The sequence below is a fragment of the Homalodisca vitripennis genome, chromosome 2 (assembly GCF_021130785.1).
Source record: "Homalodisca vitripennis isolate AUS2020 chromosome 2, UT_GWSS_2.1, whole genome shotgun sequence".
Lineage (NCBI taxonomy): Eukaryota > Metazoa > Arthropoda > Insecta > Hemiptera > Cicadellidae > Homalodisca > Homalodisca vitripennis.
In genome coordinates this window covers 97973005-98000286 of record NC_060208.1, presented here as the reverse complement: position 1 = coordinate 98000286, position 27282 = coordinate 97973005, and the positions used below count along the sequence as shown (strand labels likewise).

At 34.0% G+C, this 27282-nt stretch overlaps 2 protein-coding genes across 3 annotated transcripts in view; one reads left to right on the top strand and one right to left on the bottom strand.

Moving 5' to 3' along the window:
* LOC124354397 overlaps window positions 1-5416 on the top strand; it is a 38864-nt gene extending 33448 nt beyond the window's left edge. Inside the window, exon 3 of one of the 2 annotated variants that reach the window (XM_046804821.1) lies at window positions 5334-5416. In XM_046804821.1, the coding sequence (XP_046660777.1) occupies window positions 5334-5376 (43 nt within the window). In that variant the 3' untranslated portion in view covers window positions 5377-5416. The remainder of the gene's footprint in view (window positions 1-5333) is intronic. The other variant, XM_046804819.1, reaches the window with a different exon arrangement.
* LOC124354396 (uridine 5'-monophosphate synthase) overlaps window positions 994-27282 on the bottom strand; it is a 38946-nt gene continuing 12657 nt past the window's right edge. Inside the window, exons 5-9 of the mRNA XM_046804818.1 lie at window positions 21009-21291; window positions 16349-16560; window positions 10535-10636; window positions 5695-5897; window positions 994-4178 (exon numbers count right to left, since the gene is read on the bottom strand). Coding sequence (XP_046660774.1) covers window positions 4173-4178; window positions 5695-5897; window positions 10535-10636; window positions 16349-16560; window positions 21009-21291 — 806 coding nt within the window. The 3' untranslated portion in view covers window positions 994-4172. The remainder of the gene's footprint in view (window positions 4179-5694; window positions 5898-10534; window positions 10637-16348; window positions 16561-21008; window positions 21292-27282) is intronic.

Sequence of the window (27282 nt, the reverse complement as noted above, 5' to 3'; positions counted from 1 at the left end):
ATCAGGGCTAAAAAGTTTGCAGTCCAAATGAATTGTGGTGAAATGTGAGAAGAATCTTAACACAAACTCGCCTAAAACACAATCACGACGTGATTGGCCATATATTGAGACAACTTAAATTACAAGTCAGGGCACAATCACAAGTTTTTCAAATGTAGTTCATAAAAACTCATTATATGTTACTTCATTATTATGTACAAATTTACTTTATGATATATTAAAATAATAGTCTCGCATGAAGGGATAATCTATTATACGAAAAATATTAATTATACTTACGGACAAAGCACATGAGGTCCTTCACAGCAGGAAGCTAGTTGGCTACAAAATGCAATAAAGAAGAGATTACTACGCATGACAATTAGGCTATCATTCTGCCAAGAATTTCATTCCAAGAACATCAGGAAAATATTGATAACCAATAACGAGCTACAGTTTTATGTAAGATGTATAAAAAAAGAAGCGGTAACATAGTTTTTATTTATCACTCATTGCAATGGAACTGTTAGCTGAAACCACTCCACAGCAGTTGTGAAATTGTTCAAATGGTTCTGCATCGGGGGCAGATTGCTAAATAGCTTTTACTGGGTCTCCCTATCCTATCTTATCAGTCTAACAATTGAAGTATAGATGCCCAAATTACATAAACAGATGTATATAAATATTGTCTTGAAGAACAGTTTTGTCATTCAATCATTAACATTAATCACAATAATATTTATTATTCATCCAGAATATTCTATATTACCTTTATTCAAGAAATGCTTTGGTATTCATTTTGCTTCTTCAGAAATGCTGATGTGCATTATTCTTCATATTAAATAAAACCTGGTGTTCAATTAGGTTGCTGTGTGTAGTACCCCCTACGACATCAATGAGACCAATTGACATTGCAATTAATTAGTTGAGTAAACCTGTGACATCTATAAATGCAAACGTTAACCCAAATGTTATTTGAAACAGGGAAGTGAAATCTATCAAAACAAACGCAAATTTCCCTAAATAATCTTTATTTTAAGATATGACTTGAACAATGTCATTAACAATAACAGTAACAAGGAATGTTTACTTTTCTAACCAAGGGAATGATTTAGTACAAAGGAACAAATCTCGTTTAAATGATTTCTCATAATTTAAAGATAAACTATTACATTGTAAATTACTCTAATTGAAACTAATTCTGTCTCAAACTATATGTGTGGAGTTGAATCTTAAATCTATTCAGTTGTAGAATTAACTACGGGTATGATTATGTTTTTACATGACATTTTAAACACTGAAATACCTAAGTAATATGAAGTCAAGAACTGACCCTTCAAAATGTTTAGCTCTTTTGAACAATCAATTCTAAAATGAATGTAGGTATACACAAATGAATTCGTCTGGAAGACATAATTAACTGCAGTCTTAATAATGTTAGAATTAGTTTATGTCTACAGCTATAAAAATATTGCTAGCTCTGACTATTGTCTCCAACTTCACTAATCACAACTTATATTACTAAATATGACAATTCAATGAGCTAGTTTTGTTACATGGAATGTGATTATACCTTCTTCCCATAAACAAGTATAAAATATTTAATTTTGCAGGTCGTGAGAAACTGTTTACTAAAGAACACCAATGCAAAATTATTGATTGATTTATTTGTGTGTACACTTTTCTTTATATGACTGACAGTGAACTTTTATCTTTTTATTTTATTGAATTTTTATCTTTATGTTTTAAGTGTTTCAAACTAAAAGAAAAGGAACAACGGACAAGTAGTATGAATATAGCTCATAATAATACATCATATATTGGATACAAAGATCTATAAAACTTCTAAATCATACTCCCAAACTTTTAAAACTGGTAGCACATGGCCATGATAGTTTCATTACTACCTTCATGAGGAGTAAAACATTGCATATCTTTACTTCCAATTTTAAACTTATATGTTACTGTTTTCAAAACATAATTATATTATCACAACTAAGTCTATAGATCTTAATTAGGTCATCTGATAAGTTATAAAATGCAAAAACACAGCTGCACAGTGTAAATAGTAATTGTAACATTTTTTGTGGTCGTATTTATAAAATGGCTGGTAAAAAAACAGCAATATGATTTCAGTAGGATAAAGAACAATTTATCCTACATTAAACTTTTAAACCCTCTCTATAAATTTAATGAGAACCACCCACACCCAGTTACTTAATAAAATCATGTCATAAAGTAAAACAAATTTTTAAAGAAAGATAGTAAACACAAAAAACTATTCAATGCTTTCGTATCATTTCTACACTCTCTCTTTAAGGTGGTGCATTAAAAATTTGGTAGAGAAAATATTTTTTAGCTTAAAAATAACTTTCCTGAAAGACATAAAAAGTGGGAATAAGTTTGTTGATTGCTCCATGAATAATTTACAGGCATTTAAAGCAGGAAATTTAAGCATTTATTTACTCCGGTATAAATAAAAATGGGCTGAAGATAAAAATTGTAAAACTTTTACAGAAGATATTCTAAAATAATTTATTCCAGACCAAAAACTGATTACACCAAGTTGTACTGGTACATTAAGATACAAGGCAATATCTGAACACAGAATACCTTACCAGTCATCAAATAATTTATTTCCTAACAGTAAAAACTACAGTTACCAGACATTTATGATCAGTCTTAAATTTATTATTAGTTCCTTTGAACCATATACAGTAAGAAATGAAGCAGATTACCCAAGAAGATTCGACAGCCAAGCTAAATAATATGAACAGGCAAATAATTTGAAACAATATAATCTAAACTCTGCTCTCTATACTACTAGTCATATAAAAAGAAACCATTCAATCATAGAAGGCTGTGTTCTATTGTATTAAAATTTAATATGTATCTGGTAAAAATATAGAACAAAACTAATATTTAACCTTCCAAGTGCTAATTTAAATCACTACAGTGCGAAGCTATTTTCTAGGACACTGCTTGAATTCTTTAAATGTTGTTTTTTGAATATGAATGTTATCATATTATATTACCTATTATATGCAAAATTTTGCATAAACATGTCTATAACACACAGAAAAATTCAAATACTTTGGGCCTGAAAAGGAGACCATGTCAACTGGAAGAGTTATAACAAATATTTTCTCTGCACTGAGATATATACAGTATGTTATCAAAGTAAATGAAATTCCAAAATATATCAATTTTTGTTAATGAAAACTACATAATGAGTACATTATCTAAAGGATATACCATTTTCACACCATATTGGTTACAAATATGAATTTAAAACTGAAGAACACAAAACATACTTAAACAATTATATTATACTATACAGCAAAATAAAACCGTCAGTCACGTGGTGTTTGGCACCAGTTGAACGGAAAGGAGCACAACATGCCAACAACTGACTGAATCAGCTAAGTGTTATTGCATATCCTTTTAGAACCTTTGAAATAGCAATTAAAATTTGTCAGAAAAGATTCTTTGTTTACAAACCAAGCATTTATGATATAAACTCTTAAGTTATAGTTTGAAGTAGTATATTTTTCTGTGCAGTACCAACCAACACTTTAATTGTTCAAAGAAACCACACAGTGTGATTATAACACTTGGAGGGTTAAAGTTGAAAATATTGTTATTGTTTTAGTTTAAAAGGAGAATGACAATATAAAAATGCAATTCTTAACTGTAGGTAAATCATTTCAAAATATGGAAAATACAATTTATTTTAACAAATAATAAAACTGTTAAAGTATACATTGCATTGCTAAACATTAACAGTGAAATGAACAGTATTTTTCATCATTAGACACATTAGTAAATGAGGGTTTAAATTAGATTATTCATTATAATAAATGTACAAACAATATTCCCAAGGAAAGAAATCTATTATCTTAAGAAATATACCATTTGAGTACCACAATATGTTCTATGGATACATAAATGTTACAATTATATCATAAACACTATAAATATTTCTTTTCTAACAAAATATTCATCTCAGGTGGGAATATTCATAGAAAAATCTATTCTATTTTCTAACATTACAACCCTTTACTTATTATCACTTAAATCTGGTAAAATCAATGAGTGTTTTACTATAAAATATATGTTGTACGACTTGCTCACAATTTCACCATGTTCAGGAATGCTTCTTCTTGTGTAATAATGTTTGTGGCACTATCCAATCAATCCTGAAAAAAACAAATTTCCTCAGTGTAATTACAAAACAAATATCAGTTGTAAATTAATATAAACAATTATCTGGGGGAGGGAATGATTTTGTGGAGAAAAGGGAGTACCAGGTTATATTGGTGTATGAAAATGGTAAATGGGGGGGGGGTTTATAATGACGTTTAAACAAAGAAATTACTCTAATTTAGTACACTTGTAAAAATAAATTAATAATAACCAATAAAAAATTCTAGAATGTATACTTGGAAAAAAGTTGAAGGTTAAGTTTATTTTTCAGCTCTGGTAACAGATAACTCTTACTAAGAGTAATGGCACAGCAAAAAACTGATATGTCACTTATATCTGGGCAACCTTATGGATGTCCAGGAGCGGCACATCACTAACCGCAAATGTTGAGATTCTGGGGTGGAAGGGTAATTAGATAGGTCTAGTTTACAGCGGGAGATAACTGCTGAAGCTGGTGGGGTTAGTTCGTTAAGTATCAGAGGTTCTTGATAGCCTCAACAAAAGTGTGCCACCCCCTGCCTGCTTTGACTGGAGGGGCTCAGAGCTGGTCTCCCCTTCTTCGGGGGGGGGGGGGAGGACATTACTTTGAGATTAGTGCCTTAATTCTTCCTCATGGATCTCATTAGGAGGTGGCCCCTACCCCTACCTTACACATCCTGAATATCCTGTCACTCCAGAAGCTTCGCTAAGTGCTCCTATAGGACTAAGTGCAATTTATAAGCTTCTTGTCCTAAAAGAAAAAAAGTTGGGAACTACGAAGAGTGATCGAAACAATCTAATTTAATGTGACATATGGTGGCTGCAGTCTTTTATCTGTTGCTGGTTGAACTGAGATACTGAGGCAGTTATTTAAGACTAAATGGATAAATGATGTAAACAAATATATGTAGTGACCCCAATTGAATAAAAATAAAGCATTCTGATTCTGAAAGAAATTGCTCTATACAACCAAAGCTATTAGGATAGCTTTTCATGGTCTTTAACGGAATGATGATATTAGATTATCATATAATGAGACAATAAATGAAGCAAGTAATGTAAAAGTCTGACATGGGATCTTTAGACTGAGGGTTGAGAAACTTTTATTACTGAAAAATTGTTGTGCAACAATGAAACGTTTTAAGATTTTTTTAACTTTATTTTTTTAGCTTTGGAGACTGGCAACACTACAATTTGGGAAGGGAGAAATAAACAGATGATCAAACAGTGAGCGCATAAAGTATTAATATTGTGCAAGTCTACTTACTGTACATTATTTTCTGATCAGAAGGTATTATTTAAGACATTCCTTCGAGAGTAAAATGTAAATTTCCTTATTTATTATTCCATTTACTTTTGTATTGTAATGGCAAAAATATGAAAATAAAAATTTTTCAAAAGAAAAGATGTATTTTATTTAGAACTAAACACAAAACCAACCCACAAATAACAAAATTAATTTTTATTTAATATTTTTCTACGAAAGATCATTACAAGGTTTAAAACAATAACAGACTTTGATTAACGAACCTCTCGTACAGCCTGACTATTCACACGCTGTTGGTAGGCTTCCCAAAGTAAAGTCTTGTACTTTAGTGCTGCATGAGCAGGGTCATCAGCAGACACTATCGCACGACCTACAATAGCAAGGTCTGCCCCACGCTCACACACCACCGCTAATGGTGAGTTGTACTGTTGGCCCAGCGTGTCCGTTGACTCTGCCAAGCTCACTCCTGTAAGCAAAACAGTATCTTAGGGTTTTCAAAGGGGACATTTCTCAGAACAAGAAGGTACCATACATTTATAAGAGGTGTTTGAAAAAATAAGTACCACTATGCACTGTTACACAGTAGAGTATCAATCAGCATTGAATTCTCTGTCTTTCTAGCTTTGCACAGACACCATTATAGCACAGTGCATTGGAATTTATTGTTTATTTGCATTTTTTAAAATATTTAAGGCCAAAGCTAGATAGCAATCAAATTCTAAGTGCAAGATATAGTCTACTGACAAATTGTAGGTAGATATTGACTGAATTATATGTAACAAGGAGTTTTATATTGTAACCATCCACCTAAATAACCAGAGCAGATAACTGAAACATTAGTGTTTGACTTATTATGTGGCCAATTTTATTGTTTAAAGTAGACAGATATTCGACAATAATTCATAATAAGAGGATTTACATTGTAACTGTCAACATTAGGCAATAAAACCTGACTCCAGTGGCCTACCCAATATAATAGTCAAGTTCGTCAGAAGGCTGGATGCTGAGGCTATGTTGGCTAAGTGAAGGGTCAAGAGGCAGCTGTCAACACGACACCTGGGGCTATCAAGTGACAGTCCCATCTACATCAATAAGTCACTGACACCAACCAGGCGGAGGCTTCTGGCCATGGCTCGGGAAACACGGCCCAAGAAAAATTATAAGTGGATTTGGGTTAGAGGTGGAAAAATATTTCTAAGAAAAGAAGACAAAGAGGTCCAGTATCCATTGTAAAATGCCAGTCTAATCTACATAAATTGTAAGTACTGTAGATAAATATAACTTAATTATACACTAGTAATAATCTATGCCTTTACTGCATTTTTTTCTGTTAAATTTTATTGTAAATACTCCTAGTGTTTTTTTTTTATTTATTATTGAAACAGGACATATTTGTATGTATATGTTTCAATTTATAGTATTGCATTGCATGTTTACAGACACTTCTATTATATTACATGGATAGTTGTACATATGAAACAATACATTTTATTGACAAAGATACTGGTAGATACTTTGTAGTCCACAATAATCTTAGAAACATCAGAGCTAACTTCGATTAGTTTTTGGGTAATATGTCATGTCAATTATTAAAAAACCTTCCTAAAGTAATTGTGTTTACAGAAATTTGGATAAAAAATGCTGAGGTTTCTTTATATCAGATACCTGATTATATTTCATATTTCCAAACAAATGAAAATTACAGAGCTGGGAGTGTAGCTATTTATTTCCATAAGAGTATTACTCAGTTCAAAGCAATAATTTCAGAATTACAATTTAAATCAGCCAGTTTTTCTTTTAAATATTTAAGTTACGAGTTCTTTCTAATTTCAATTTATAGGCTACAGCCACATGACGAGGAATTGTTTATGAATGAATTGGGTACATATTTGGATATTCAAAAAATTAAATTAAGTTCCAATATCCAAGTAACCACTAACTCGGTCAAGGTCACAACATCTCACTCACCACCATCGTACCGTATAAATTTTAATCTTCTTGGTGCACAGCTTAATGGCACGGATTGGGGGAATGTTTACTTGGTAAGAACTGCATCACTTGCTTTTGATGTGTTTATTGAAATACTCAAAAACGTTATTGACAACTCTAAAGAAGTAATTAAACCAAAGGATTTGGGAGTTTCTAAGTTAAAACCATGGATAAATATTTCAATTTGTATAAAGATTAAAATAAAAAATTAACTATTCAAAAGGCTAAAAGGGCAACCAAATAATTTACAAATTAAGCAGTATTTTATTGATTATAGGAATAAGCTGCAAACACATATAAGATTACTGAAAAATAATTATTACAGAGCGATGTTTGACAACAATAAAGGGAATTCTAAAAAAATTTGGAACACTGTAAATGAAATTACTGGAAAATGCCACACAACTTTGACCCTAATATTTATAAATATATTTTTACTGAAACAAACTTGCTGATTCAATGTTTCTTTCACCAGTGACTACTTTTGACTACTAAATAAAGCTGTAGAAACTTTAAAAAACAAAAATTCAACCGGTATGGATGGAATTGGTTCAATGGTAATAAAAAGGTTTTATATGAGGTTTAGTAAGGTCCTTTTATATTTAATTAATTTGAGTTTCGAAACTAGTTTTTCCTGAAAAACTTAAAACTGCTGTTAAAAAGAAAGGGTAAAAAATGGGCTGTAACAACTATCGGCCGATCTCTCTTTTTATCTTCTTTCTCGAAAGTAATTGAAAAAATCACAAAGGAAAAATAATTAGTTTTTTGGAGAAAAGTAATTTTTTTAGCAAAAATCAATGTGGTTTTAGAACAGGCTTGAATACAGAAACGGCACTTTTAGAGTTTATGAATAACGTGTATAGTGGAATAAATGATAGCAATAAAGTGGGGTGTTTTTGGACATAACAAAGGCATTCGATACAGTGAACCATGAGATACTTTTGCAAAATCTATACAACTGTGGAATTAGAGGAGTCACACAGTTTTCTAAGGGGTTTAATAGCTATTTGACAGGTAGAAAACAGTGTATAAAACTCAATGGTGTGCTGAGCCAGTAAGCAGATGTAAAGCATTGCGTACCTCAAGGATCTGTGTCAGATCCAACTCTCTTTTTCATTTATATTAATGATTTATATAATGCTCAGCTCTATGGTAAAATAACATCTTTTGCAGATGACACTGCACTCTATTATTGTGAGCGTTCTTTGGCAGAAATTGAGAGGAAAATGAATCTTGATTTAGAGGCTTTACAATGGGGGTTCTCTAAAAAATACATGGTATTAAAAACAGATAAAACTAAAATTATTAATTTTAATCTTAGTGGAGATAGTTGTTTTAAAAATAAAATTTTATATAAATGTATTGATTGTTTTGTAGTAAAAATGTATGTTTATCAGAATGTGAATAAATGAAACGGGAAACTTGTGTAATGTATTTAGGGGTTTTATTGGATAATGGCTTAACCTGGAAGCAACATTTACACAAATTAAGAACAAAATTAACTACTTTTTTTTTTTTTGTAAGAAATTTGTGTGACAGTAATGTATTGAGAACTTTATATTTTCCATTAGTGCATGGTAGGTTTGTATTATGGTATTAATGGTGGGGAGAAACGTATTATTCAAATTTGAGGACTCTTGTCACAATTTTCAGAGGAGGTATTTGTGACTTATAGCCAAAAAGCCTAGGTATGAACCATCTTTTCCTCTTTTTGATTGCTATAAGATTCTTCCACTCAGATACTTGTACGTCTACAAGGTACTAAAAGTTTTTATCTTAAGAAGTCAGGGCTGCAATTACAGTAATGAATACAAATCTAAACTAAGAAATGCTGAAAACGTTAATGTACCTAGACCAATAAGTAATGCTTTTAAAAAGTTTTATTTTTTACTTAGCACCTTATCTATTTAATAAAATTCCTTTGAAAATCAGATGCTGTAAAAATGTTTATATTTTTTGTAAACTAATTAGAAGATTCTTATTTTTTTAAGGGCAGTGTAGAGGATTTCTTGAATTGGTAAATAAGCATGGAATGAATTTTTTATGCCTTGTCTTGCATGTATTTTGTGTTTTTAATTCTGATTGTATTCATTGTTTTAAGACAATTTTTATATAGGCCTCGTGACTCTTTTTTTTAATGACAAACAAATTAATGAGTAATGTAATATAAATTTCGATATACATTTTTAATGTTTGGGGGTTTTTTCTTTTGTTTTCGTAATACAATTGTTTTATAAGTGTTTAAGCCTATTTCAAATTTTTTACATTTAAATTGCCCCTTCACACAGGCTTGGCCTTGGAGGTACACCTTTATTTTCTCTTCAAGCTTTTTTATGTGTTTTTATATCACTGTTATATTAGTATATTCAGTTGCATTGTGCTGGTCAAACTTGGCATTTAGGTTAAGTTAAGTCTGTGCTATTGTAATCGTTATGTACTCTTGTAATGCTTGATTGAGAAAATAAATATTTTATTATTATTATTATTGTTTCCAGAGATATTGCTATAACCGTCATCTTGAATAATCAGCAGATAACAGAAACATTACTGTAGGCTTATTATATGGCCAGTTTTTGTCTAAAGTAAACAGATATTTGACAATGATATGTAGCAAGAGGTTTTTACTGTAACCGTCAACATTATCAGAGACATTACTAAAACGTCAACTTGAATAACCAACAGATAACTGAAACATTAGTGCAGGCTTATTATATGGTCAGTTTTGTTGTCTTAAGTACACAATATTATGTACTAAGACCAGCCCTCATGATAGCTAACAATGACTATAACTTAATTAGGCAGTGTTTTATATCAAGGTTGACAGTGGCTAATTTGCACCCTCTGTATTTCATACACTTTAGATTTTTAAAAATTAACTAAGAATAAAATTGTGTCAATTATATTTTTTACCTAGAAATTACCAAAAAATGTAGAGTAAAAGAATGAAATTGACAGTCATATTAGAAAATGGCGGACATTTACAACATTTTAAACTAATATTTTTAAACCTCTTCTAAAATAAGGTAAGTTCTCCCTTTTAGTGTTTTTGTAAGATTTATAGTTTAGAAGATTCCAATGTGTGTATTAGTATTATCTTGTACAACAGTGTAATACCTGGAGTCAGCTGAAGCAGACCAGGTGACACAACAACATCAGGAGACTGACACACAAACCCGACAATCAGCTGGGGAAAACTGGTTGCTTGCCGCATCACACCTGTAAAATAATTATTTCATGGTAAACTAAGATAATTCAAATGACCAAGATGTCCAGTGTAATCTAACGTTAATGTACAAAAATAAAACTTTTGACCCGAAATTTGTGTGCAAACATTTAAGATAATTCCCTACCTAAAGTAACTTACAAAGAATTCAATTTAGATTTAACCGAAAACATACATTTCACTACAAATTTGTACTCTTTTTGTTTAGTGCAACCAAATCTTTTTCTGTTTCATAAAACCTTACTCATATTTTTAGTTAAAGTTGAGCAGAATTGAACTTTTTTAAATTGAGCTAGCTTGAGCTTTTTTTAAGACATGCTTAAAAATATTGAAATATCTTTTTGTTTTATTTTTCTGGAGTTATAGAATAGTTAACCGTACTAGCACGGTGCACTGACCTTGTTCCATAGCAAACCAGATGCCATCTATTATTATCAGTAACAGTTTCATCAGCACTGTACTGTCAAATTCCAGACTAATAAATATTAAGGATATTTTGCAATTGTAGAAATTGTAGTTTGTACAATGCACTATTTTTAAGACCTTTAGATAAACCAGGAAGGATGCTGATAGGCCTGTATTTTTGTGGAATATATTAATGTGTGGGATATATCGAAACAAGAAGACTATTTCCAAAACTGCAATCAAGATTTACCTGTATAGCCCTACAAATTTATTCTGTGATATAATTGAGACAAAAGATAGTGGTAAGTGCAATAATTTAGCAATGATAATTATTCCCAAACATGCAACTCAGTCAATCATGATTACGTTATAAGCAAAAATGAATTGACATGGTTTTGGCGAGGAGACAGTAATGTGGGACAGATCTTATCTAAGCGATAGAAAACAAGTTACCAAGCTTAGCCAAACCTGCAAGGAAAAACTGACTAATACTTTGACAGGATGCAGCAGCAAACTGCAAAGGCATAAAAAGTCATGGAATGCCAACCCCCCTGTACAAAGAATTAACCTAACTACCACAAAAAAAGAACATACACCCCAGGTAGTTAGAAGCAAGAAGGCAAATGTTTTTAGTGTCTCCCTTAAAGTGGCAAAAGCTGCTGAAAAATCAAATGCCCAGGGGCTTGAAAAACCAGCCAAGTTAAGTTCAAAAATGAGGTTAAGAAACTCTCCACCTCTAAATGCAAAGTTAAAGAGAAGTGAGGAAAGTTATGAGGACTTCTTTCTAAAAAATATTGCTTTCTTCAAGAAGCATATGAGGACACACTACAGTTATGCTGGGACTACAGATGCTCCATCACAGATAAACCAAATATCTCTGCACACAACTATTTTTGACGACAGCTTGCCCGACAGTATCGTGCTTCCTGCAAATCACACTGCTTCCACAGACAACAGTCCAACAACTTGCACAGAGAACACTTTTTTAGAGGAAGGAACACGACAAGAAAATATAATGGAATGAAACAAAAAACCCAGGATCAAATCTCAATAGCTCACCAAAATATAGATGGCCTAAAAAAACAAAATAGAAAGACTGACACACTTCCTCCACAAGTTCAATCCACACATAATAATTCTAACAGAACATGGGCTAAATAGTGATCACTTAAAAAACACCAGGATACCTGAATTTCGAATTCATTGGAGGCTTCTCCAGAACTCACCACAGGAAGGGAGGAGTTGCTGTATTTGTTAGCTCTAAATTAAAAAATACAATCAGCATAGTATCCATCTCTGACATATCATCTGAGCTATCGTGTGAAGCCATTTTACTAAAGATAACATTTAGAAAATCCAACTTTTACTTAATGGGAATCTACAGATCACCAGACAGCAGGCTAGAAAACTCACTGGATGCATTATCAGCTGAACTGGACAAAATACACTGTATAAACAATCCAATAGTCATTATGGGTGATATTAATGTGGACAACTTGACGAACAATAATGACAACCAAACTTTGACAGATGCCCTAGAAGGATACAACATAAAAAGACTAGAACTGCCTCCCACACGAATTACACATCATAGCCAGACATCTATTGATTGTATCTGTACAAATCTGAACGAGGACCATCTATCACATGAAGTAATCAGCTCAGGACTATCTGACCACACAGCGCAAATCTGCTACATCAAGACAGACTTACAAAATGACAATACAGCAAAATCCAAAAAAAGACTAATCAATCACAATACAATAGAGGAAGTGAGGAAAATCCTAGCCTCCCAAGACTGGTCACAAGTTACTCAAAAAACAGGCACAGAAACAGCTTTTTCAGCCTTTAACAGCGTTATGAAATACGCGATGCACATATCTTGCTCACATAAAACTTTTAAATTAAAAACCAATCACGCAAAAAGAGTATGGGATACTGAAAGTGAGACACTACGAAAATCATATTTGGAAGCCTTGAACATAGAAATACTTACTGGAGATGTAAATTATAAAAGGGAAACAGCAACTAGGAAGGAGATGTATGATCTTAAGCTAAAAGAACTTAAGAAGAAGCAAAATGCGGAATTCATAGAGCAGGCTGACAATAAATCAAAAGCTGTCTGGAGGGTAATCAACTCTGAAAGAAAACAAAACACCACAACCATAATTCCAGCAAGCTTCATTATTGAAGGTGAATTACACAATTCTCCAATAGCATTGCCAATGCTTTAAAACAATTTTTTTCCAGAATAGCAGAGAAGACACTTGACAAAAATAGAACACTGAATCAAAATCCTACACCAGCAAATGTTATTCAGGCTCACTTTGTTACTAACTTGCAGCACCACAACACTACTGAAGAAGAAATAGGAACAATTATTGACTCAATGAAAGCTAAAACATCTGCTGGAGAGGACGACATTTCTTCAAAGCTAATTAAACATTGTAAAAGTGAACTTTTAACCCCACTGACAACTCTTATAAACAAATCTCTGGACGAAGGAATTTTCCCTAACAGTCTAAAAGTGGCTAAAGTCTATCCCAAGTACAAAAGTGGCCAAATAAACGACGCTGTTAACTATCGACCAATATCTCTGATATCAAATTTTTCTAAGATCCTAGAGCGAGTAATATTGAACAGACTTATAGCACATCTGCAGCAACACAACCTCCTGACCTCTAGACAACATGGATTTATCAAGAACAGATCAACAACAACTGCAGTAGTACAACTAATTGAATACATTATTGATAAACTAGACCAGGGATGTGTTGCAACAAGTGTCATGCTCGATTTCAGCAAGGCATTCGACTGCCTGGACCACAACCTGTTAATTGGAAAGCTCACAAGGCACTTGGGATAATTGGAAAAGAAGCCAGCTGGTTCACAAGTTATCTCAGCGATAGAAAACAATTGGTTGAGCTCAGCTACAAGGATAACAACACCCTTCTCACAGTAAAATCTGAAACCCTCCCAATGAAAAGAGGAGTGCCACAAGGATCTGTCCTTGGCCCTGTACTTTACATACTTCTCACCAATGATTTTCCAAGTTACCTTACAGAGTTTTGTGAGACAGTGATGTTTACTGATGACACAGCACTACTTGTTGCCACCAAAAATCGACAAGAGATTGAAATAAACTCCTATGTGGCATACAACATGGCAAAACAATACTGCCTTCAAAATGATCTGGTCCTGAATGAAAGTAAAACCTATCAACTGATATACACATCACTTCCCAATGACTACCAAGGCCTTCCAGAACTAACAACACTAAACTCGAATAAATATCTAGGCATAGTCCTTGACAACAATCTCTCATGGACACCTCATGTGACCCAACTTTGTAAAAAACTGAACATGGGTCTCTATGCTATACGAAGGCTAAAGCAGGTCAATGATAACAGAACAGCCATCATAGCCTACTACTCTTTATTTGAAACCCACCTAAGATATGGTTTAGTGGCCTGGGGTGGGACAAGCGCTTCAAACCTCCAAAGAGTATTGGTAATTCAGAAAAGAGCCATAAGAACACTGAAAGGACTAAGACCGCAAGAGACATGTAGAGAAGCCTTCAAGGAGCTCAGGATCTTGACAGTTACTGCACTCTATATTCTTGAAACAGTAATGCATGCAGTAAAAATAGGCCGAGCCAGATTAGGAGACCACCACACATACAACACAAGGCATAGGTACAACTTCGCACTCGACACTCATCATCTCTGTCTATTCGAGAAGAAACCATCTTATCGAGGAGCTGCCTTCTACAACTGTCTGCCAGAAGAAATGAAGAGAATCCCTGAGAAGAATCTGAAGAGAAGACTCATGGACTGGCTGCTAGAACGAACAACATACACAGTCCAGGAGTTTTTGGATTGGAGAACTCAGCAATGAAGATGAATAATGACAAATTCTGTAACTCTTACTGTACATACTTTTTACCTAATTCGAACTTAACAGTTGTAATTCAAATGACACAATCGCTGTACTCAATGTATATGTGAATAAAGATTTGATTTGATTTGAAAACTTCCCAGCTGCTCCCTAAACTGTGTGGTGTCCATCAGGGTAGTTGTTTTGGATCAATATTCTTTAACTTATACACATCTGATTTTCCAGACTATACCAGGTCGTGCTGTACATATTTATGCAGATAACAGTCAACTGAATTTGGAGCTTGAGCCTACAAATATGGAATCAGCCATTTGTTAAGAAAATTCTGACCTCAAACATATATCCATTTGGTTAGTCAAAATTGTCCTGAAACTCAAAGCGAGCCAATGCACAGTTTATGTTGTCCTACACGATCTGAAATGGACCCTTAATGAGAGTGGGGTCATGCTTGATGCCATGGGCTTAACTGTTAGTGATAAAGTAAAATCTCTCGATATCGTGCCTGGCCATGATCTTATTTTTTCTTATCATGACACCCACGTTCTCAGCATGCTCTTGGTAGGTTGAGGGGTCTGCACAGACTCAGAACGCTGCTGCCTGAGACTGCAAAGCTTCAGCTAATGCATTCATTATTTCTGTTAGTTCTTTGCTATTGCTATCCCGTATGTGGAAACAGCATGTGAAGGGAGGATATAAATAAACTTCAAAGACAACAAAAACATTGTAATAAGGTTTGTTTTTAATTTGAAATGCATTTGACTATGTTTTCCCCTTTCAGGGAACTGCCAAAATGTTTATTTGTAATATTAACCCTTTATCATGGTTTCACGTCTGTCTCGGTTGGCAAATCCACAGAGAGGTGATTTCACATAAACTGTATTAAACAGTAATTTGTCTTACTTAAAAGAAGACAATGAAGTTCATCTTTCTGTCATTACTAAAACAAGCTCGATCAAAAGTTTCAATTTCAAACTATTTATATACTCCTAGAGACTTTACTAGAGGGATAATGGCTGCCAGGACACACCACTAGCCATGCATTGACTAAGTTAGTTGCCACTGAAATACTGTTACACAATAAGTCAGTACTTACTATCATTCCAACCTTAAAGTTGATGTTTCCAAACAAGATTTGTTAAACACCCTGTGTGAGTTCTGATCATGCAGTTACCCAATAGCAAAATTAATAATATCTCACTAATTATTCAACATGTCTGCAATTGAGTTACCTAGGTATTGTAATATTGAACATTAGTTGATATTTGTGAATGCTAAAGAGTTTTTAAATTATTAACAAGGTAAGAAGTTTCATTATCAGTTCAATATAACTCACTCTTCTATGTTTTTGGAGCAGTCAGTTAAATTTTATTACTTACTCCTTAATCAAAAAGGAAGCTACTCACTCTTAGTGTATTGAGGGGTGATGAGATTACCACTGCAGCTCAGCTGTGCTATGGGGACAACTCCTCGTGGAGATTCTGGATATTTGGCTATTTCAGCCTGTATCCCCTGCAGCAGCCCATCTCCAGGGAGACCGTGTACAGTTACAAGATCTGCCCAAGGCCGCACCAGACTGTACTGCAGTCCTGTTGTGTGACCAATGTCCGCAAACTTCCTGCCAATGGGGAATATCAAGAGTTACAAACAATCAGTATCTATTGTTTCAATTAAATGAAGAACTTTGAGTGTCCTTGAATGTGATGCCAGAGATGTTATTAATAGACTGAACAACATTTTCTTTAATCAGTTTGATGTTAAGAAATCCTAGTACTGTGATAGATGTTACTTTTTACTACAAGAAAATGTAAAATGGTTTATGAACGGCTTGCCTCTTCTGACACATCCATCTTGTATCATGAACACGTCTTCTATAGAGTAGGAAATTTTTCACCTTATGTGTTCACCTATAAGAACTGGTTAGGGATTTATATTGATATAATATTGGCATACAGAATTTAGATTTTTATTGCAGAAGATTTATCTCTTCTGAGGAGAGCTGTTTCCTGTCGGTAAGGGAACACGGAGGTGCAATCTGGAGAACTGCCAAACTTGCTTCATTGAAGAAAAGAGCAAGAGCTCACTTAAGAAGTGTGAGGGAGAGTTGTATTTGGGATACATATCATAGGATGTTTACCCACCCAATATTCGAAAGCTGTAAGGAGGTCTAAATGACTATCATGGAGAAGATCAGATGAGACCATTTCTGATTTGTATGAGGTGGTAAAACCACTGGTGAATTTCCAGATTCTATTGTAACCTTTTCCACTGCACTTTTCACATCAGGAGATATGGGTCAGTAGTGCAACATCAACCAGCTTTGAATGAAAGCCAGCCGCATTGTTATCCCTAAGCTGCTGCTGCGATTACATACCACCGTTTAGAGACATGTGATGACAAATAGACAGTATGCTTTATTAACAATATCATCAAGACATGTTACAGAGTCAAAAGGTTTTTACAAGTGAATTTTATTATTAAATGATAGGTATAATTAAGATTCATCATTCCATGAGAAAAACTCATCGAATGTGTAGTATGCATGGTTTTGCAGCCAACACCATAGGTTTCTCTTTCTAGATCCTGGGTTGTCTTTCAGATGATCTAGTAGCTTGTTGAAGAGTATCATTCCAGCATATGATCGTTTTATCTTGAACATTGCTGTTCTATGGACTGGTAAAGTGTAATCTCTTGCTTGTCTAGTGTAATGGCAGTGTAGATCTCTTTGTTTTGAAGGATCCTTACTTATGCAGTAAAGTATGGTTTCTAGGATGTAAATGGATGTTATTGTCCATATTTTACAATTTTTGAAAATGTTTCTGCAGCTCTCTCTGGGTCCTATTCCAGCCATTAACCTTATTGCTTTTTTGTGCATTACCAGAACTCTGTTGAGATTGCCACCTGAAGAAGCACCCCAGACTGACTGCTATTCCATAACAGAGGTGGCTTTAAAATAATGCGTGATATGCTATTCTCGTGGCTTCATGAGTACTAGTTCTTTTGGTTCTCTTTAATGCAAACAATGCTGAGTTAAGCTTCAGGCAGAGACTATCTATATGGTTTTTTCAGCACATTTTCTTGTTAGGTATTACGCCAAGATGTTTAACTTCATCAGGTTTTGATTTTTCTCGCTGAGAACGAGGTTGTTTTTAATTGTATATTCTTGAGCCATGTTGAAAGCTATGTATATGTTAAGTTTCAGTTGTTCAGTATTTATATTTGCTGCAAGCAGAACTGTGTCATTGTGTCATCTGCGTACATGATCATTTGGCAATATTCCTTCAAGTGTTCTGTAAAGTCATTTATAAATAAAATAAACAAAACTGGTCCAAGGACCGAGCCTTGTGAAACTCCTGTTCTCGTTGGTAGGGAGTGAGATTGTACTGATTGTGTGAGTCCATTGGTTGTTTCCCTCAGTTCCACAATTTGCTTTCGTCCTTTGAGGAAGCTTTCAAACCAACTGAGTGCTGTTTGTCGGATACAAACATTTTGAAGTTTAGTCAATATGAGTTTATGTCCAAGGAAATCAAAAGCTTTACTGAGATCAAGGTATAAGCTGGTGATGATGTTGCTGATCTCGATATTGTCAATTATATATTCAGCTAGGTTGATAATTGCAGTTGTGGTAATGTTTCAGAGATGAATCCTAAAAAAGCTTGTCAGTTAGTATTTGGTTCTGTCTTAGATACTTTATGAGTCTAATAGAAATTACCTTTTTAATAAATTTTGAGACTGATGGGAGAAGAGAGATTGGTTTGTAATTGGCAATGTTTTTAGGGTCACCTTGTTTAAACTTTGGATAGATTTTGGCTATTTTTAATTTGGATGGGAAAATGCCTTTCTGAATGGACAAATTTTGTAATTTTTACAAGGGGTGTTATGAGTTCATGAGCACATTTGAGGATCTTTGATGAAGTTTCATCTACTCCAGAAGAATATGAGCTCCTTATAGACCTTACAATTTTGTACATTTCATCAGCTGTAGTTAGTTCCAAAGTTGTTAGAGTTTTTCTTAGAATTCCTTGGACATGTTGAGTACCTGGGGCTGAATCATTGTTTATGTTATTTATTTTAAGCGTTTCTTCAGCTATGTTTGCAAAATACTCGTTAAAACAATTAGTTATTCTTCCAGTATCTGTCAACAGTTCTCCGTCATGACGTATTTCTATTTTAGTAGTTTCAGATCCTATCTTTCTTTGCCTCTCATTGTTTAGTGTTCCAGATAGCTTTGGATTTATTATCTGATTGGTATGTAGCGTTGGCCTCTTGTTTTGACTGTTTAAGTGTTTGGTCATATGTTTTCTTAAGTTCGCTGGCAGCCCGTTTGTCATTTTCATTTCCAGTTAAGAAAAACATCTTGTGTTTTCAGGAATTCTTTTTAAGGATAGACATTTCTCTAGTATAAGTAATCATTTTTCTCTTTTTTGCTTAAGATGAGATCTTACCTTGGGGCATGTCCAGTCAATTTCAAACTGGAGAGATGCGCCAAAGTGGAAATATGCTTTGTCTATCTCATTTTAATTCATAACAGAGTCCCAAGTTTCCATAGCCAGTTGGTTCTTTAAGTTAAGGAGATTATGTGTAAGCCTTTCTTTGTAAATTATATATGCTTCCTATGGTCTCTTTTGGCATGTCAAGTGTACAGTATTGTCCTCTGTGGTCTGATAGCCCAGTGTTAGTAATTTCTACACTTATCATGTCTTGATCTAAATCTGAGCATACTATGTCTATTGAGGATATAGAGATTTCAATGATTCTGGTAGGTGGAAAGTCTAATCTGGATGTTATATTCCCTTAGTAGTTCGTTGAATGCACTGCATTCTCTTGATATCTCATCAAGATTATCTATATTTACATCCCCCATAACAAGGTTTTTAGTACCCAGTGGTAGTTTGTCCAGAACTTCAGACAGAACTTGAAGTACACTGTCAAAATTTGATCCTGGTGGTCGGTACACTCCAAGTAAGTATAAGCACTTTTTCTTGGTCATTTTTTATTTTTATAGCTGATACTTCATAAGTCATTTCAATACTATATTGTTCTAAACCTAAGCTTTCGGTTTAATGGGAAACAAATGGAACTTTAATGTGATGGTCCAAGCTTGGCACAAGTCTGTACATTCAGATGGTGGGCAGTAGGAGGGTATACTATTGTAACTGTAAACTGATTGGCCTCATGGTATACTTGCAGGATGCACAAAAGACCCTTGATGCTTAAGTGCATGGCAATAGGCTGTCCCTTAGAAGAAGAAGAGGGAGCAAGGCATATCATCTCCAATGTGAGAAACTGTTACACTTTAGGAGCTAGTGGTCATACCTAAATTACACAGGAGTTAAGTAGCAACATACACCACCAGATTATTTGAAGTGTACTTTTCTTCAAATTATTGGCTCAATGGACAGATATTTTACTCACCGTGACCTGGAATGGTATAATGATGAATCCAAGACAGAGAGGGGAAAAGATGCAAAGATTACGAGGAGCAATCCGGTGTGGATTACTACATTCCCATGGATGAGTACCTCCTCCAGGAGATATGCATGTTGTGTAATCAATTCTTGGGCAAAGGACAAACACCTAAGTCAGGCCACAACTCCCCGGTTCAGTATGAGTACACTTGTTTTACACTCACCTTGCAGAGATGTTGTCTCTGAGACACTAAAGCTAGAGAGAATTGTTTTGTGTCACATAACAGCACTTGTTACAGGGAACTGTCATCTGAGAAAATACAGTCATAGGATGGGATTCTTCAGGAGAGGAAAAGAGACGCTGTGTGTAGGTTGTGTGGACATGAGAAGACTGTATATGACTATGGTGAGCTTGTAAGAGGGAAACCGGCATTGTGATACCCCACAGGGAGCTCATTGGTAAGTTACAGCACTTCATTAAGCTTCTTGAACAAGCTGGGGTATACTGAAAGACTGTCTTTTATTCAGGGAGGAGTGCAAAAAACTTCTGAAAACTAACAGACAAATGACTTTTTAGACCACCTCTTGTGAACAGAATAGAATATATTTAGCCTGATTTGCCTACTTTTATTGTACATAAACAATATAGCAGACTAACCTGTCTTCCATGATGAGAAAATCGTGTTGTTTTGCTAGGCTGGCGAGTTGCAAAGCAACATTGGGCGACCAGTCAGTTATAATGTCGGCATGAGTCTTAAGCAGAGCGACATGAGGTCCCACTGCCTCAGCGAGATCCAACAGTTGCTGTGATGTAGACACGTCTGCAGCAACACAAAGCAGAGATTGCTTTCTTTCCATCAGCCGTAGTAGACGGGCAGCCACAACATGTTGTGCCTTGTCGGCACGAGCACTGAACGACAGCTCTAGACGTGACTCTTCCTCTGAGAACAGAAGAGACAGTCCATTATTTTCTTGCCCATAGAATGTTGTATGGAAAAAGATAAAGCAGACTGAGAAAAAGGAAATAGCTAGAAATTTTAAACTGAGCAGAATGTCTAATACCACTAGATCTGTGTGGCTATTCCCATGCTTTGTATTAGTTTGTATAGCTAAAATTTTTGTTTAGTCCACTTTTAGAAGTCCTATTATATAAAATCCAAAGGTATTGGTCAAGGGAGCACCAAAGAGTTTTACTATCCTTACTTCCAGAAAATCACAATCCGATACTATATATATGGCTGTTTGTTAAGGTTGATTTATAATTAGGTGCAATATTGAATGCTCTAATGCATACAGTTTGTCCCTTGTTGACAAGCGACTTGTCCCAGGTGCTTTGCCTGTGTATTTCCACTATGTGTATGTCTATTTACAGTTTAGTACAATGCCCTCTGTACACGTGTACATACTGTTGGTGTTGCTTTACATCAAAATATAGAAGAAGAAATATACCAATTTTGTAGAGATTATTTTGAATTAAGATTATTAGGTGGTGGAGAATTAAGTACATTTTTCAAATAAGATACCAAGAAATTTAAATAACTACCTTGTACACCATAGCAATAAAGTTTATTTATAAGTAACTCGTGAGGTATGCTGTCGATGGCTTTAGACAAATCAATTAAGGGTGCAGATGATGTTGTTTTATATTCAAAATTATGAATAACATTACAAACTAAGAGTTTCTACAGCTTTTGTAGTATTTACTCCTGGTAAAAACCCAAACAGCTCTTTATAAGTAGACTCAGAGCTCATCTTCAGCGGAACAACATGAACCTTGAAGGACAGCATGGCTTCGTTCCGGGCCGCTCGACAGCAACAGCTCTTGGAGATATCATTGAATGTATGATTAACGATTTGGATGCTGGGAAAACAATTATTAGTACATCACTTGACTTAAGCAAGGCATTCGACTGCCTTGACCACAAGATGATTCTAAGCAAACTTGAACATCTTGGAGTTGTCGGAATAGCACACTCTTGGTTTAAAAGCTACCTAAGCAGTCGAATGCAGCTTGTGGAGCTGAAAGGAACCGCCAATGGTATTACAACTTTGATCAGATCAAAGCCACTGAATGTTAAGAGAGGAGTCCCCCAGGGCTCGGTCTTGGGTCCAATGCTGTTTGCCTTGTTCACAGCCGATCTTCCAAACCATGTCAGCCGGTATAGCAAGGCCATCATGTTTGCCGATGACACCATGCTCCTGACTAGCGACAAGGCGGCAGAAGCACTGGAAGTGAACAACTTCATTGCTGTGAGCTCAGCACAAGACTACTGCATCAACAACGATCTGGTCTTCAATGAAGAAAAAACTACACAGTTGATTATGGGAAAGCTCAAAAATAAGGTCATTGGTCCTCCTAACATTCAAACCCTAACTTCAACAAAACACTTAGGTATAGTTCTTGATGATGAGCTGTCTTGGAGCTACCATGTTGACTCTCTTTGCATGAAGCTGAGCTCTTCAATTTTCGCCTTGAAGCGTATTCGAGCCATCAGCACGGCTGAAGCAACAAGAACATGCTATCATGCCCTCTTCGAGTCTCACCTCAGATATGGTATAATATTCTGGGGTGGGGCAAAGCAAGAAAACTTGAAACGAGTGCTGGTGCTCCAGAAACGAGCTCTTCGATCCATGGCGGGTCTTCAGCCAAGAGAAAGCTGCAGGAACTCCTTTCAAAGCCTTGGAATTTTAACTGCAGTCTCATTATACATCCTAGAGACAGTTGATTTCGCTCTAAAATCACCTCTTCCAAGAAACAGAAATTTTCACAACTACAACACAAGGCACAATAGCAACTTTAATCTTCCCATCCACAGAACTTCTATTTTCTCAAAGAAACCCTCATACGCTGGAGCAAAACTGTACAATATGCTTCCACAGTCAATAAAAGAAGGCACACCCTCCACGTTGAAGAAGAGGCTCCGGCAATGGCTTGCAGACATCCCACTATACAGCATGGAGGAGTTCATCGCTCGCGTAAGACCTGACGTCAGCAGTGCTACTTGACACTACACTACAAAAAATAAATAAATAAATTATAATTATAAAAATTTTGACACCATTCTGTGCTTGAAGCTCATGAATAAAGTTATCTGTATCTGTATCTGTATCTATATAAGAGATCATTTATCATGAAAAAGGTTTGTAATTAATACAGTATTAAAATATTTTGCTAAAAATAGGTATTAAAGATATGGGACAATAACTGGAAGGGTTTGTTTTATCATCCTTCTTGTAGATAGGAACCACTTTTGCTATTTTAAATATTGAGGAAATGTGCCTTCAATTAACATCCCATTAAATAGATAAGTTAGTGGTTCAGCTACGACACTGATAATCTGTTTAGTAATCTTATTTGAAAAACCATAGTAATCTTCACTACCAGATAGATTTAATTTCGAAACACACTTTAAGATATCTTCAATAACAATTATTTTCCAATATAATAGTATTTCTTGAAGTACAACTATTTACATAATTATTTACTAAGTTAAGAGCCTAAAATCAGCAGGTACTTGTGTTTTATTCATATCAATCGCTACATTTATAAAATATTCACTAAAAATATTAGAATTAATAGGAGACTCAAGAGATTGTGATTCTGTGTTTTTTCAGCTTTCATAATATTCCATGCAGCTTTACATTTATTTTGAGACTCAATGTAATCTTCATTTGACAATAGCTTTTCTTCCTTAATCAAAGTTTGATACTGTTTTCTAGCTTCCTTGTACACAGATTTAGCCAACAGTTCTCTTTCTAACCTTTACTATTTTTTACATTGTCATAACAAACTAAAACAAACCTTCTAAAGTTTTGGTGTATATTTGGCCTTTTTGGATTTTTAACTATAACTTCTTTTAAATAACATGTTTCTTTATGTAAACTAGTCAATAAATTAATAAAATAATAAAATGCCTCATCAAGTCTAAAAAATATTGAAGCTTCAAGAAGTAGTATTTAAAAATATCAATGGTGATAGGTGTCATCACTCTTATCATTTTGTCCATGTTATTAGTTTTTACAGTTTTTTAGTTTTTTTGTATGTTTGTCAAATTACATTTATATAAGCTAGTTAAGATGCCAGCATGGTCAGACAAGTGGTTCTACTACTCTTTTAAGTTTTCCTGCACTTATACTAGTGATAATGTTTTGTCTAAACATGCCTCTCCTCTTGTTTTTCCAGGTTCAATACATATTTTCTTTTTTTAGTAAAATTGCTGAAGCTTCAAATAAAAGAGGAAAACAATATAGTTTTCAAAGCTAATTATCTGAAATTCCATCCCAACCCTGGCACATACACTGCTTCCTCCTCTTATAAGGAAAGGTTTTCTGCAATAATTACTGGCTACATTAAACTCTAGTGGATGATATAGAAGTAATTCCTCTTCAACAAGCCAATGTTTATTATTATATCAATAGTTATATTAAGTTCATTTATCCAAATATTTAACATGTCAAGTTTATTTTTAATTGACTCCAAATGAAAGATATTAAATGCCATGGAGTCGGTTAATGTGTTCTCATCAGTGGCGAGGGTGGGTGGCGACTTGGAACTGGGGATTGTGAGTTCCCCGAGTTGTTGGCTTCATTTGTTTGGGCTGACTGCAACACTGGCGATTCGGTACAATACTGATGGACACTCGTGTCTACGCTTAGAAATGATGTGGGTAGCTTGTCTGGATTGTGTCATACTGTTGTATTATCTGAGCCAGCCACCTTTTTCCACTAACACTAAAGTGTAAACCATGTGTAGTATGCAGGTGTTCATTTACTTTACTGGCTTCAACTAATGTCACATTAGGATACTTCTCAGAGAGTTTCTTCAGGATTTCATTGGTTTTCCTTGTCTCTTCATTAAAACACGACCACTCGTCCAGGTCATATCGATTAGGCAGTCCACCAAAACTACATTACTTATGTAACATTTTGCCATTTCAAGGGCTTTTGTAATGTTACTAATGGCAACTTGAGATTCATTTTTAGCAACATCATTTGCTCCACACATAAGAACAAATACATCGTTATTTGTACAATTATCTTTTTCGAAGTTTATCATATTCAGGACTTGTTCACTCTTTCCTAAGGGTTTGACATAACCTATAGCCTCAAATGAGTTTTGTATATTATTAATATTCCAAGCAATATCCCTTCCATGACTGTCTGAACATAGTAGCAATTTCTTTTTTGTAACAATGTTTTCACATTCATCTGCAACATTCTCAGCATCAATACTCTGGGGTTCTTCATAGTCATCCATGTCAAAAGAAAGTACTTCATAGTAAATTGTAGGTTGCAACTGTACTTAACCCATTGGCTTATACATATTTTTATTATCAGCTCAACTGGAGTTATCCTATTAAAAATGCTAAAAACATAAGAGTATTGTTATACGTTTATAAAAAATTTATTTTTCAAGTTATTTGGTTATATTTTATATCTTTTTGGATTAACATGAAATGGACTTTAATAATAAATAGATAGTGATATATTTGGTCATAATTTAAAAATAATAATGCTGTACAAACTAAAAAAGTTTTGGAATTTTTTAAATAAAAAAAAATTTTTTTTACTCATATAAAATTAAACAAAAATTATTTAGATGGCGCTGTACTTGTCACGGAACGGTTCCGTGATATAAATTTTGAGCCCAGACTAGCTGTCACGGAACCGTTCCGTGATACAAGGCCAATGGGTTAATGGCTGCTTTTTTATGCATTTTGCCTTTAGAAGAATTTCTGATGTTCTTACTTACAACATTTCAGAAAAGTTCTTTTTCTGATAATGCTACTGGAGTGTTGTGAGGTTTTTGAATGTTCTTTGCAGGAGGCAAACTTTTTGTTTCAGACTGCCATTGTTTTCCTTTATTTACAATCATTTGGTCCAATAAAGCCTTTAATTTTCTTTCAAGTAACAAGTTCTTCTCTGCTTTTTCTAAGACCAAAATTTCTAGTCTTGAACTATGACTTCTTAATTCTGCTATTTCTTCCTTGGCAAATGTAAGGTCTTCATTCAATGTCTTAACTACTTCATTCAAGTTTTATATTTCTGAAGTTAGGTTCTCATTTATATTTTCAACATCTTGGTCTTCATTGTAGCTCAAGTTAATTAAGTTACATTCATTGCAGAACCACAATGTGTTGTTTCTCAATTTGTTTAAACCCTTCTTGTTTTATGTCTGTACACTTCAGATGAAACCACATTGAGCAGGTTCCTATACATAACACAGCATGATATTTACCAAGATTTGTTTACATTTTCCACAATGATATTTAGGCATTTTTGATACTTTGTTTTTGATCCTGTTAAAAAATAAATATAAAATAACAATAATATTTATTTTTATTATTTTTACATTAATATAATCAATATTTTACATTTTCCACAATGATATTTAGGCATTTTTTATACTTTGTTTTTGATCCTGTTAAAAAATTAATATAAAATAACAATAATATTTATTTTTATTATTTTTGCATTAATATAATCAATATACAAATTTTAATTAAATTACTAAATAAGAAAAACAATTTAATACTTAAAAATGTATAAATAATAAACACGAAAGAGAAGAGAAATATTGATTATTAATAATAATTTGTTATTTTGACTAGCAAAAAGATTCACTGCCTCGAGTAGGATTTGATCTGAGGACCCCAGATTCACTAAACACAAACTATAGCCACTGGACTATACAAGTTGAAAAGAGACTCAGAAGATGAGTCTGTTATCCTTCAGCTGCACAAAAACAAGAATAAACAAGAATTCTTTGGTAGGTTTTATTCCATCCAAATAAAGATATTATTAGCACACCAATTAAAATTAATATCCTTGTACTATGCCTACTAATAAATGTGCTTTGATAATACAAATTGTCACAAATTACAATTACAAATTCACAAACAAAATTTCTTATTTTATAGGTTTTAGGTTAT